General features: G+C 41.1%; 2 protein-coding genes across 4 annotated transcripts in view; both read right to left on the bottom strand.

Annotated features, from left to right (window-relative positions):
• Positions 1-481: 481 nt before the first annotated feature.
• LOC134095764 (zinc finger protein 726-like) lies at positions 482-2,970 on the bottom strand. The gene is made up of 2 exons (XM_062549476.1): positions 1,854-2,970; positions 482-1,554 (listed from the first exon to the last, which is right to left on the bottom strand). The coding sequence occupies exons 1-2, from the start codon at positions 2,100-2,102 to the stop codon at positions 805-807; spliced, it is 999 nt and encodes a 332-aa protein (XP_062405460.1). The 5' UTR covers positions 2,103-2,970; the 3' UTR covers positions 482-804.
• A 4,937-nt stretch (positions 2,971-7,907) lies between these two features.
• Positions 7,908-13,351, bottom strand: part of LOC134087299 (gastrula zinc finger protein XlCGF57.1-like) — a 38,279-nt gene continuing 32,835 nt past the window's right edge. For 2 of the 3 annotated variants that reach the window (XM_062540991.1, XM_062540912.1), the window contains exon 3: positions 7,908-9,113. In XM_062540991.1, coding sequence (XP_062396975.1) covers positions 8,359-9,113 — 755 coding nt within the window. In that variant the 3' untranslated portion in view covers positions 7,908-8,358. Of the gene's footprint in view, positions 9,114-11,893; positions 13,168-13,351 lie in introns of those variants that run through there. The other variant, XM_062540827.1, reaches the window with a different exon arrangement.

Raw genomic sequence — 13,351 nt, 5'->3', positions numbered from 1 at the left:
AGTAGTTTCAATGGTTAAATGATTTAATAGTGTATTATTGCAGTGAGGACTTTTATTTTGAAACAGTTGTGGAAAGAGGAAACAGTTAACAGGATATGTAGTCTTCACAGAGAGATTGTATGCTTAAAGCCTGAGAGAGAGAGGGCTGCTGCAGGTGGGGCTGGCCACCTGGCATAAGATTCTAATTGCTTAATGATCCGATTGTGATGTCATAGAGGCCAATGTTAAGTCTATGGGGAAATTTGTAATAGTTTTTAATTTATAGTTTAAAAAGTATAAAAGTTACAAAGTTGAAAAATACTTAGCAGCCTTCCCCTATTTAAGACCTACGTTGCGACGTTTGAATGAAGTTTCTAAGTTAAACGGTTCAAGCTGAATAGAAAAAATGAATTTGATCAGCGGAATAATAAGAAGAAGAAGAAGAAGCCTTGGAAGAACAGTACAGTGCATTTTCATGCACTGTAATAAAAGCAAATAAAAGAGGGAAAACAAGCCTCCAAACATCTCGATCAGTCTATTCACATTTTAATGACATAATAACAAGCCTCCCAACATCTTGATCAGTCTGTTCACATTATTATAACACAATAACAAGCCTCCCAACATCTCTATTACCGGTAGTCTGTTCACTTTTCATATACAATTTTTTGCCTATTTATTTATGTATGTGGCTGACGAGACGACTAACCACTATGCTTCTCATCATTATGTGTAAGTACGTGGCGTTGAAGATCTTGGGATGATCTAAATGCTCACTGGACACATTCATGATGCCTCCCTCCAGTGTGTACTAACATGTGGACTTTAAGATTTGAACTTCTTGAAAATGCTTTTCCACACTTTAACACATATATGAGACTTCTCTCCAGTGTGTATTAACATATGGCGTTTAAGAGTTGAAGTGTCTGCAAAACCTTTTCCACACTGGTCACATTTATGAGGCTTCTCTCCAGTGTGTACTAACATGTGGAGTTTAAGACTTGAACTTCTTGAAAATGATTTTCCACACTGGACACATTTATGAGACTTCTCTCCAGTGTGTATTAACATATGGCGTTTAAGATGTGAAATGCCTGCAAAACCTGTTCCACACTGGTCACATTTATGAGGCTTCTCTCCAGTGTGTACTAACATGTGGAGTTTAAGACTTGAAATTTGTGAAAATGATTTTCCACACTGGACACATTTATGAGACTTCTCATCGTTATGTGAAAGCATATGGCGCTGAAGTTGTTGGAATCTTCTAAATGATTTTCCACACTGTACACATATATGAGACTTCTCTCCAGTGTGTATTAACATATGGCTTTTAAGAGTTGAAATGTCTGCAAAACCTTTTCCACACTGGGCACATATATGAGGCTTCTCTCCAGTGTGTATTAACATGTGGACTTCAAGATTTGACCTTCTTGAAAATGATTTTCCACACTGGTCACATTTATGAGGCTTCTCTCCGGTATGCACTAACATGTGGAGTTTAAGACTTGAACTTCTTGAAAATGATTTTCCACACTGGACACATTCATGAGACTTCTCTCCAGTGTGTACCAACATGTAAAAGAATAGAATAGAATAGAATATATACTTTTTTGATCCCGTGAGGGAAATTCAGTTCTCTGCATTTAACCCAATTTAACCGAATTAGTGAACACACAGCACACAGTGAACACACAGTGAGGTGAATCACACAACCCAGAGCAGTGAGCTGCCTGCCCAACCAGCGGCGCTCGGGGAGCAGTGAGGGGTTAGGTGCCTTGCTCAAGGGCACTTCAGCCGTGGTGAACTGGTCGGGGATCGAACCGGCAACCGTCCGGTTACAAGCCCGATGCGCTAACCAGCACACCACGGCTGATGTGGCATTTAAGAGTTGAAATGTCTGTAAAACCTTTTCCACACTGGTCACATATATGAGGCTTCTGTCCAGTGTGTACCAACATGTGGATTTTAAGACTTGAAATATGTAAAAATGCTTTTCCACACTGTACACATATATGAGGCTTCTCTCCAGTGTGTACTAACATGTGAAGTTTAAGACTTGAAATTTGTAAAAAAGCTTTTCCACACTGGACACATCGAGGGTTTTCTCCGTTATGTGTAAGCATGTGGTCTTTTTTTATAATTCAACTCTTTATTTGATTTTCATTTATAGAAAAACATATTATAACAAACAACAGCATATAACAGACAGCATGGTAGTGTACAGTGATATGTCCCTTTTTAACTCAAGTATCAAACCCAAAAAGCCAGGAAGAAGAATATACAGTACATCCATCACATATACCTGTGCACATATCTAAATGATAAGTAGACCTAGCCACCATAGTAACCTATCTATTCCTCACAACATCCCCAAAATACCATGGACAAAGAAGTAGCCCCATGACTCCTTAAGGTTCTCATTTTCATTATTGACTCTTGCCAGCATGTCTTCATAGGATACTATCTCTGCCATAAGCTGCAGCCATTGTCTCAATTCTGGGGGGGAGGTACTCTTCCACAGCCTCAAAATCAATCTAGCGGCTGTTACAGGCCCCACCTTTATCACAGTAAGGTCATACTTTGATGCTTGTGGTAGCTCTGAGTGGTCCCCTAAAAGGCATAGCCTGGGAGATTTTGGTATCGTCATATTCATCCCCTTCTCCATATGTTCTAGGACTTTTTCCCAAAATGGTTTTATAAGGTTACATTCCCAAAGTGCATGTACAAATGTTCCTGTTTCTGTATGGCATTTCCAACATAGATTATTGGCCAATATGCCCATTCTGTGTAGTTTAGAGGGTGTGAAATAAAATCTGTGTATTAATTTATATTGAATAAACTTTCCCCTGGCCTCCCGTATGCCCTTTCCTGTATTTGACAAAATGTTCGACCATTCCTCCTCACTAAATTTACATTGCAGGTCTTTTTCCCATACTAGTTTTAAGTTATTACACAGATTTTTCGTTTGACCAATAAAGAATTTGTAGAATCCTGATGCCCTGTGTGCTATGCTTGGCAAGTCCAGAAACTCCATAATTGGGTTTTTCCCCTGATTGAATTTACCTTTAGTAATACAGTCTCTAATTTGTAAATATTTCCAAAAGTTTCCCTTATGTTCCAAATCAAATGTTTGCAAAATGTCACTTATTTTATGAATCCCTTTTTTAAGCCATTGATCCCAGTAAATAGTTTTTCTTCCGATCCGTATGGTTGTGCCATGGGGAGGCATAGGATTGTCTGAAGTGTGATACTTTACATATCCTGTGCCCTTCTCTCCAGACTGTTTGGGAGTGAGCCAGCACTGGATTAGAGGAACAGTTATCCCCATCAGTCCTTGATCTATGTGAGAGGGCGTCCACAAAATGAAATGGGGCAACCAACTCCTGCTCCATCTTTATGCGGCTTTTGTCTGTACTTGCTGCTTTCCAGTGCTCACTCAGCATGGCCATTTCAAAAGCCAAGTTGTATAGTCTGACATTGGGGAGGCCTAAGCCCCCTACATCTCTAGATGACCACATTTTCTTAATATTGATTCTTGGTCTTTTCTTATCCCAAAGAAATGTTTTTAAAATGTCATCAAAAGTCTTAAACACTGTTGGTGGTATGTCTAAAGGTAACATCATGGAAACATAATTGAATTGTGGGGCCACAACCATTTTTTATCACATTCACTTTCCCCCATAGAGTGAGCTTTAATTTCCCCCACTTTTCTAGGTTTGTTTTTATCTTCTGTAGGAGTGGTTCTGTATTTAGGCGTATTATTTCTTCCAGATTTGGAGTTAATTGAATCCCAAGGTATTTCATGCCTGTAGGCACCCACTTGAAATTAAACATAGTAATACAATTAGAGTGACATGTATTTGATATTGGCATGGCTTCAGATTTATGCCAGTTTATTTTGTATCCTGACAGATTTGAATAAGAGTTAATGCACTCAAGTAATACTGGTAGTGATTGAGCAGGTTTTGTTATTATTGCTAAGTTGTCGTCTGCATACATAAATAACTTGTGTTCCCTGCCCCCTGCATGCACACCTTTAATTCTGCCCTCTGCCCTAATTGCCAGAGCCAGTGGTTCTAAAGCTATAACGAATAGGAGGGGTGAGAGGGAACAGCCTTGTCTCGTTCCCCTTGACAGGCCAAAAAAGTTTGATATCACCCCATTTGTGAGAACAGCAGCTCTTGGATTGGAGTAAAGCACTTTAACCCAGTGGCGGAAACCAGGCCCAAATTCGAATTTGGAGAGGGCTGCCATAAGGAAACCCCATTCTACCCGGTCAAATGCCTTTTCGGCATCTAGCGAGAGGGCTGCGACCGGTATAGGATTGGTGCAATTTATATGTACAAGATGCATGAGTCTTCGCATATTACCCATTGATGATCTATGCTTGATAGAGCCAACTTGATCACCATTTATGATATTTGGTAGCACCCGTTCCAACCTTAATGCTAGTGTCTTTGTCAATATCTTAAGGTCAACCCCAAGTAGACTTATAGGCCTGAAGTTAGCTGGTTGTGAAGCATCTCTATCTTTCTTAGGGATAAGAGTAATTAAGGCATCATTAAATGTGTTGGGCAGAGGGCCCTTGTCAAATGCTTCCAGGTAAACCTCATGTAAAATCGGGGCTAGGATGTCAATATATTTTTTTATAATATTCAATTGGGAAGCCGTCTAACCCAGGTGATTTCCCATTTTTCATAGACTGGATGGTTATTCTTATCTCCTCCTCCGTTAGAGGGTTATCCAGCATTGCTCTTTGTTCTTCAGAGATATTAGGCAGATTGAGGCTTGAAAAAAACTTTTCTATTTCCTCTGCACTAGGTGTGCAGCTAGACGTATATAAATCTTTGTGAAATTCTTCAAATACCTTATTAATTTCTTTTGAAGAAGTTACTACTCCATTTGCTCTTTTAATCATTGGAATGTTGTTAGAGACCTCCTGATGTTTTAATTGCCTGGCTAACAATCACCCTTTTCCCCACCTTCATAAAAAATGGATTTCAGTCTAAACAAGGCGTATTCCGCTCTTTTATTAAATATTCCATGTAACTGATATTTACGATTACAGATTATTTGATATAACTCCTCCGTATTGTTAATGGCCAATTCTTTTTCCAGATCACATATTTCCTTTTCCAAATTTGTCACTTTTATTGCATTCTCTTTTTTTAATTTTAGAGCAATGGGCTATGATTTTCCCCCGAATGTATGCTTTTGATGCCTCCCAAACATATGATATTTGAGATGTAGATCCAATATTGATTTCAAAGAATGATTTAAGTTCCTCTGATAATGTGTTGCTGAATACCTCATCCTGCAATATCCTAGTGTTTAGCCTCCGTCTGCCCTTTCTGTCTCTGTCTGTCTGTAGATCTATATGTAACTCTACTGTAGCATGGTCACTAAAGGCAATCGTTCCTATCTTACAATCCACTACTGAGTCTATTAGTGTGTTTGATATTAGGAAGAAATCAATCCTTGAGTGTGACTTATGACAATGAGAGTAGAATGTATTCTCTCTCACGGGGGTTCACTAGCCTCCAAGCATCCACTAGACTCAAATCCTCTGTTAACATATGTATTGCGGCCCTATCCCTGGGTGTGTTCCCACTCCTAGATCTGCTCTTATCAATCATCCCATCCATCACTTGGTTGAAGTCTCCTGCCAAAACAACCTGACCTTCCATATCTTCCACCCATGTATTTATGTCATGGAAAAAATCAGGATCTCCTTTATTAGGGGCGTATATTACATAATATTGTCTTAACTCCATTGATTAAGGCTTCAATACAAATAATTATACCTTCTTTGTCCTTTCTTTCCTTTATCATGACAAAATTGTATCTCTTATTTATAAGTATCATCACTCCATTTCTTTTGCTTGAGTAAGAGCTATGAAAAACTTTCCCCACCCAATCCCTTTGAAACTTCACTGCTTCTTCCTCTACTATGTGAGATTCTTGAATGAATGCCACATCTGTGCTCTTGGATTTCAGATACATCAGTATCTTCCTCCTCTTAATCTGGTTACCACATCCATTTATGTTCCATGATATTACGTTAATGTATTTGTTAACCACCATTATAAATGTGCAATAGTCTCATTTGAAAATTATCTTTCCTGGCTGTAACCAAAAATAAAAAGTGGGACATTAAATGATAACATATCTTACTTCGTCTACACAATGCTGTCTTAATGCAATAATCAAACATGAACATATAACACAAAATGAACCTCCCTTTAACCAGAGCAGCCATGAACATTCTGCTGCTCCACGTAAGCCCCCTCCCCCCCCCCCCAACCTGTAGAAGTTTCCCTTCTCTGCTTTACTCTGTCCGTGAGGCGCGTTGCTGTTAGCAGCACAACTTCGGTTGCCCCAGACAAACCAATCATGAAAAACAAATACCTTACTTTCACTTTTTTTTTCACACACGCTTCAAAAGTCAGTTGCAGGATTCGTGGTCATCTATTGGTTACGTTGAACAAATTCGTCTGCTTCCTTCCAATTTTTGAACGTTTTCTTTTGCCCCTTCCAGGTGAAGATGAGCGTAGCAGGGTAGATCAATCGGTGTTTCACATTTAGATCCTGCAGTCGTCTCTTCACTGGAGCAAACTCCTTCCTTTTTTTTTTTTTTTTAAAGTATATTTTTTGGGCTTTTATGCCTTTAATGATAGGATAGTGAAGAGAGACAGGAAGTGAATGGGTGAGAGCGTTGGGGTGGGATCCGGAAAGGACCACGGGGCGGGAATCGAACCCGGGTCGCCGGCGTGCGGTGCAAGTGCCCCAGCCAGTCACGCCACTGCCGGGGCCGCAAACTCCTTCCTTTTGTCTGCCAATTCCTTTGTCAGATCCTCGAAAAAAGATAGCTTGCAATCTTCCCATTCGATTCCACGTTTCTCCTTAGACATCTGTAGCACTTTATCACAGGCAGGGGAGCGTAGGAAGCGAATCAGGATGGTCCTTGGTGGCTTGTCTGAGTCGGGCAAGGGGGCCATCGACCGATGTGCACGTTCAATCTCAAATTCCTGGCCTGTGAGCCCCATTCCTTCCGATATGATTCTTTCTACGTACTGCATTACTTTGCCTTTCTGCTCCTTGTTTTCTTTCAATCCCACCAACCTGATATTATTTCGCCTGCTACGGTTTTCAAGGTCTTCAACCCGCGTCCACAGTGTCTCTATTCGTTCGTCGTGCTTCTCTACATCTTTGTCCATTCTCGCATTTGCGTCCTCTATGTCCGATATCCGCTGTTCAGCTTCTCCAAGCCTAGTTTGTATATTATCCACAGCGCCTTTCAGCTCTTTTGTTGTCTCCTTTATGGCCGCTACATCCACTGCTACCAGCTTAAAGGGACACTTCACCGATTAGCATTAAGCTTTGTATCTTTAGAAAACCAGTCATGTTTTTGAATGGTCGTGCATCATTCCCTCAGTATGCTTTGAGATGGGAGAAATACGGATTTCAATGAAACCCATGAATAGGACTTCCTGCTTTCAATGATGATGATTTTTACATCATTGAAAGCGGGAAGTCCAACATTGTAATCCATATTTCTCCCATCTCAAGGCAAACTGAGGGAATGATGCACGACCATTCAAAATCATGACTGGTTTTCAAAAGATACAAAGCTTAATGCTAATCGGTGAAGTGTCCCTTTAAGTGTTGCGTTCATCTTTTGTATTTCTTCCATTACTTTATCACCTGTTTCTTCAGGTCTATCGCCGTCGTCGGCCATGTTGCTTTTAGCTGAAGTCTTGCTTCTCTTGCTCTGGCCTTGGAAAAAGTTTGCTTTGTTCGCCATATCAACGTTCAATCTGCAATCTGACGGTCTATATAATATTTAACTCCAACTTAATAGCAGGATTAGTGTAACTCCCTCTCAAGCACGGCAAACACAAGTGGTTTCCTTTACTGGTTTATTGAAGTCTTCTCTCCAAGTCAAAACCGTGAAAACTAATAATACACAGTATTAAACACATAAACTCATGTTAGCTTATTAGCCATGAAATAATACATAAAGAAAGTAAAATACAGACAAACAAATTACCTCGTTGGCTGCATGCTACGAAAGGAAATCATCTTGACGCCTTCATATCTTCAATATCTCTTAATTTACTTCTCAACATGTAATACTCTCGTTCGTTTAACTATTACACTTGCCAGCAACACATACGGTGCCTGCATGCTTCTGACTCATGAACTCTCATTACGGCAGCTCAGTAGAGGTTTCAAAATAAAAGTCCCTTTTATAGTGCCAGTTAAACCAATAGAAAATTACAAAATAAAATCCAAATAAATGACAACAGTTACAATTAGGTAACGTACAATAAACAAGCGTGTGTAAAACTCAATTAAATGACGGTCTGTCTGGAGCTCTTAGTGTGCTGCCATCTTTCTCGGCGGTCCCACGTGACTCCTAAGCATGTGGTCTTTAAGATGTTGGAATCTTCGATATGATTTTCCACAGAGGACACATTTATAAGGCTTCTCTCCAGTGTGTATAAGCATGTGGTTTTGTAAAACTTGGGATGTTCTAAAGGCTTTTCCACATTGGACACATTCATGAGGCTTCTCTCCAGTGTGTATCAACATGTGAACTTGAAGACTTGAGCTATGTGTAAAGGCTTTTCCACAGTGGACACATATATGAGGCTTCTCTCCAGTGTGTATACGCATGTGTCTTTTTAAAACTTGGGATGTTACAAATGATTTTCCACACTGGACACATTTATGAGGCTTCTCTCCAGTGTGTACTAGCGTTGGTCTTATACGAGACTTCTCCCCTGTGTGTACAAGCATGTGGCGTGAAAGGCCTGACCTGTGTGAAAAACCTTTCCCACACTGAGAACATTTATGAGGCCTCTCTCTTGCATGTGTGCATAGCATGTTGTGGTTGACTGGTGAGGGTGATGGAAATGCTTGTTCACAATGAGAATATTTATGTGACTTTGTGCAAGGCTTCTCCTGTTCATTCTCGCTACCTGAATGTGTTTGCTGGTGTTTCTCAAGTTCTCTCAGTGCCGTGAAGCTCTTCCTGCAGACTGTGCAGTGGTAGAGACTTCCTTCAAGTTGCAGGTGGAGTTCATCATTCTGTCCATGGATCTTCTGTAAGTTTGGGTGATCAGATACACCTGGAAGAGTTACCATAGAGACTTAGAATGACAGACATGTCTTCCACATTCAGCAATTATATATTGATGGAGATAATTAACTCTAAATAGAATTTAAATGCAAAAGTATAATCACTACTTATGACAAATACATTACAAGACAGAGAGTTGCCATGTTTACCTGATGTTTTTTAATTCCGAATTAATTCATTCGGAATTAAATAGTTTGGAATTAAAATATTCTCCTTCGAGTTTACATGGAAATAATAATTCCGAATTGGCGTTTACCTGGAACATACGTTAATTCCGCTTTACTGTATTCCGCTGAAAGTCTGGGGGTCGGGAAGGGTTTTGATTGGACAGGCGGCAGACGAGCTGATTAAGGTCTAGGAAGACAACAAACTTCAGCTGGCTACCGGCTTTTTTGTCATTTCGGGTTAACGTTACAGCATGGACAATAACATAATAAAAACTGTTATCGCTGTCATTCTGTTTATAGGCCTACTATTTAACCAGCAGCTCGAGAATATTATCAAGCTTCACGTTTGCTAGCTGAGGAGGAGAAGAGTGTCGGAGAAGGGGGGGAAGAAGACGGAGCCGAATTTGCAATGAAACGAGCAAGCGCTGCTTCTTCTTCCTCCTCGTACGAGTATGCATGAATAAACTTGAAGTGGAATAAAGGTTTACATGATCAAAGGATGAGTTAATTCTGCTTTAACATCGGAATATTAAATTGGTTTTATTCTGAATTAAAGCTCTCAGGTAAACGCAGCAAGTGTCAGTGAACAGGAAGGACATTTGTTTAGGCTGCAACATCAGGGCCTCGTTGTTCATAAGTAATCAAATGTTTTGGGTTGGGTCAGATCTGATTTTATCCTTATTTTATCCTTAATGGTACATTACACAGAAAGGAGTGAATGTAGAATAGAGGAGAAAGGAGTGTGTGTGTGTAGAATAGAGGAGAAAGGAGTGTGTGTGTAGAATAGAGGAGAAAGGAGTGTGTGTGTAGAATAGAGGAGAAAGGAGTGAGTGTGTAGAATAGAGGAGAAAGGAGTGTGTGTGTAGAATAGAGGAGAAAGGAGTGAGTACTATTGGCACTACTAATGCTTGTTGTCTATGGGGACTATTTTCAGATGCTGCGTACGATATCACTGCGCCTATGGTACGTTCGCAAGTTGCCTTGATTATTACGCCAGATGAGAGTGTAGTTCCATGTCAAATCAGCCTAGAAAAACACCAGGTTTCATTTTCAGTTGGTCTTATTGCACTTTCTAACTTGAGAGACACGTTTTAAATGGGAAAATATAGATTGTTTAGCTCGAGGGGAGGTGGGAAATGAGCATATTTCCAAAAATGGCGGAATATCCCTTTAACATAATGGTGACTGACATGCGACCAGAAGTTGCGACAGTTACTTATCCTGCTACTTGAAAACAAGAGGATGATTCGTTTAGCGTTATCCTATTGCGTGGAGAGGGAATTTGAAAGACTAGAGCACGTCACAGCTATAGTTCTGCTCCGGCTCGTCACGTGACTAAATTCAAGACGTGCTCTAGTCACGAATCAGTCACGTGACTAAATTCAAGATGGCGGAGAACGCTAAACTTTTCTGAAGTGACTGCCTGAATAAACAGTCATGTAAGTAAACCACCAGTGCTTTTTCAAAGTTCTCAATGTCTCATTTTAAATGTCAGGGCCCTCAGAAGTCAACCAATAAAGTGTGGAGCTACTTTGAGCCTCATAAATTGTGTAAAACAGTGATTTATTTGCATGCCTAAGCCGATGCCCGAGCCACTGCTATTGAAAACCTGTTTTAGCATTGGCAAGCTAGCGGTAGAATTCGGAGAGCAGGGGGCAGGTCGAGATCAGCTCTGAGACAAACGCTCACACTCGGTATCATGTTTCAACACACTTTAAGTCAATATCACATCGGAATTCTCCTTTAACCTCTTTCATTAGTCTATCCACATTCATGAGGCTTCTCGCCAGTGTGCGTTAGTATGTGGATTTTAAGGCTGGTCGTTTCTGTGAAAGCTTTTCCACACTGGACACATTTATAAGAAGTCAGAACTCATGAAGTTATCAGTTTGTTTCCCCATGTAAAAAAAAAAAAAATCCACACTGAACACATTCATGACGTTTCTTTCCATTGTGTAGTAGCATATGCTGTTTAAGACTAGACATTTCTGAAGAGAGTTTTCCACAATGAACACATTAATGAGGCTTCTCTCCAGTGTGACTTAGCAGATGTACTTTATTTAAAGCTCTGAAGGGGTCGGAAATGCTTTCCCACACTGGATACATTCATGGTGCTTCACCAGGGTTGGCAACTCACACACACACACACACACACACACACACCTGCCTAAAGGATGCAGATGGGACCGCAGTGGTGGAGCTCGTCTCAACACACACACACACACACACACACACGCGCAGTGGTGGAGCTCGTCTCAACACACACACACACACACACACACACACGCGCAGTGGTGGAGCTCGTCTCAAAACACACACACACACACACACACACGCGCAGTGGTGGAGCTCGTCTCAACACACACACACACACACACACACACACACACACACACGCGCAGTGGTGGAGCTCGTCTCAAAACACACACACACACACACACACACACACACACACACACACGCGCAGTGGTGGAGCTCGTCTCAAAACACACACACACACACACACACACACACACACACACACACATGCGCGCAGTGGTGGAGCTCGTCTCAAAACACACACACACACACACACACACACACACACAGTGGTGGAGCACACTTCACTCCAGCCAAACACCCTAAGTTGGCAACCTTGGCTTCGCTCCAGTGTGTCGTAGCATATGACGTCTAAGACTGGACATTCTTGAAAACTTTTTTCCACACTGAGCACATTCATGAGGCTTCTCTCCAGTATGCGTATGCATGTGTTTGCTCAGAACTGACCTACAGGCAAACATTTTTCCACACTGGAAACATAGATGAGGTTTCTCTCCAGTGTGTACTAGCATATGTTGCTTACGACTACTTTTCGATGAAAAAGCTTTTCCACACTGGATACATTCATGAGGCTTCTCTCCAGTGTGTAGAAGCATGTGATTTTTAAGATAAACACTTTGTGAAAAAGCTTTTCCACACTGGGCACATTTATGAGGCTTCTCTCCAGTATGTGTAAGCATGTGGCGTTTGAGTGAGGATTTTATAAACGCTTTCCCACACTGTGCACATTTCTGAAGATCGCGCGTGTGAATCTTCATATGAGTTTTAAGATATAAACTCGTGTAAAAAGCTTTTCCACACTGAGGACATTTATGAGGCTTCTCTCCAGTGTGTATTAGCATGTGGATTTTAAGCTTTGAAGGGGCCAGATATGCTTTCCCACACTGAACACATTTATGGCGCCTCACTCCGTTGTGTAGCAGCATATGGCTTCTAAGACCGGGCTTTACTGAAAACCTTTTCCCACACTGAGGACATTCATGAGGCTTCTCTCCAGTGTGCAACAGCATGTGCATTTTAAGCTTTGAAGGGTGTGTAAATGCTTTTCCACACTGAGCACATTCATGAAGGCTGTCAGTATGTGTCACCATGTGGTATCTAAGGCTTGAGGATTTGCTGTATGTTTTTCCACACTGGGCACATGTATGAGGCGTCTCTCCGGTGTGCATTAGCATGTGGCTTTTAAGACTTGAAATGTGTGAAAAACCTTCTCCACATTGGGGACACTCATGAAGTTTTTCTTTGTGTACAGGCATGTGGCGTGCAAGGCTCAACCTATGTGAAAAACCTTTCCCACACCGAGCACATTTATGAGGCCTCTCTCTTGTATGTGTGCATAGCGTGTAGTGGTTGACTGGTGAGGGTGTTGGCAATGCTTGAAATGGCTTTTTGCGAGACTTCTGTGAGTGTGTTTGCTGGTGTTTCTCAAGTTCTCTCATGGCCGTGAAGCTCTTCCTGCAGACTGTGCAGTGGTAGAGACTTCCTTTATGATGCAGGTCGAGTTCATCATTCTGTCCATGGATCTTCTGTTGTGTTATATGTGGGTGATCAGATACACCTGGAAGAGTTACCATAGAGACTTAGAATGATAAATAGATGTTCCACATTGAGCAATTAGATACTGACGAGGAAGTACATTGCCCCTTGCGGATAAATAAAGTGTTTTTGAATTGAATAAAGATGCAATTCAAGATTTTAGAACAGCTTGGGCACTCCGCTTCACGAGGTGCCTACCAATGTCC

Source organism: Sardina pilchardus, chromosome 1 (assembly GCF_963854185.1).
Source record: "Sardina pilchardus chromosome 1, fSarPil1.1, whole genome shotgun sequence".
Taxonomy (NCBI): Eukaryota; Metazoa; Chordata; class Actinopteri; order Clupeiformes; family Clupeidae; genus Sardina; species Sardina pilchardus.
Note: the sequence above shows the minus strand (reverse complement) of the source record. Positions and strands in the feature narration are given on the sequence as shown.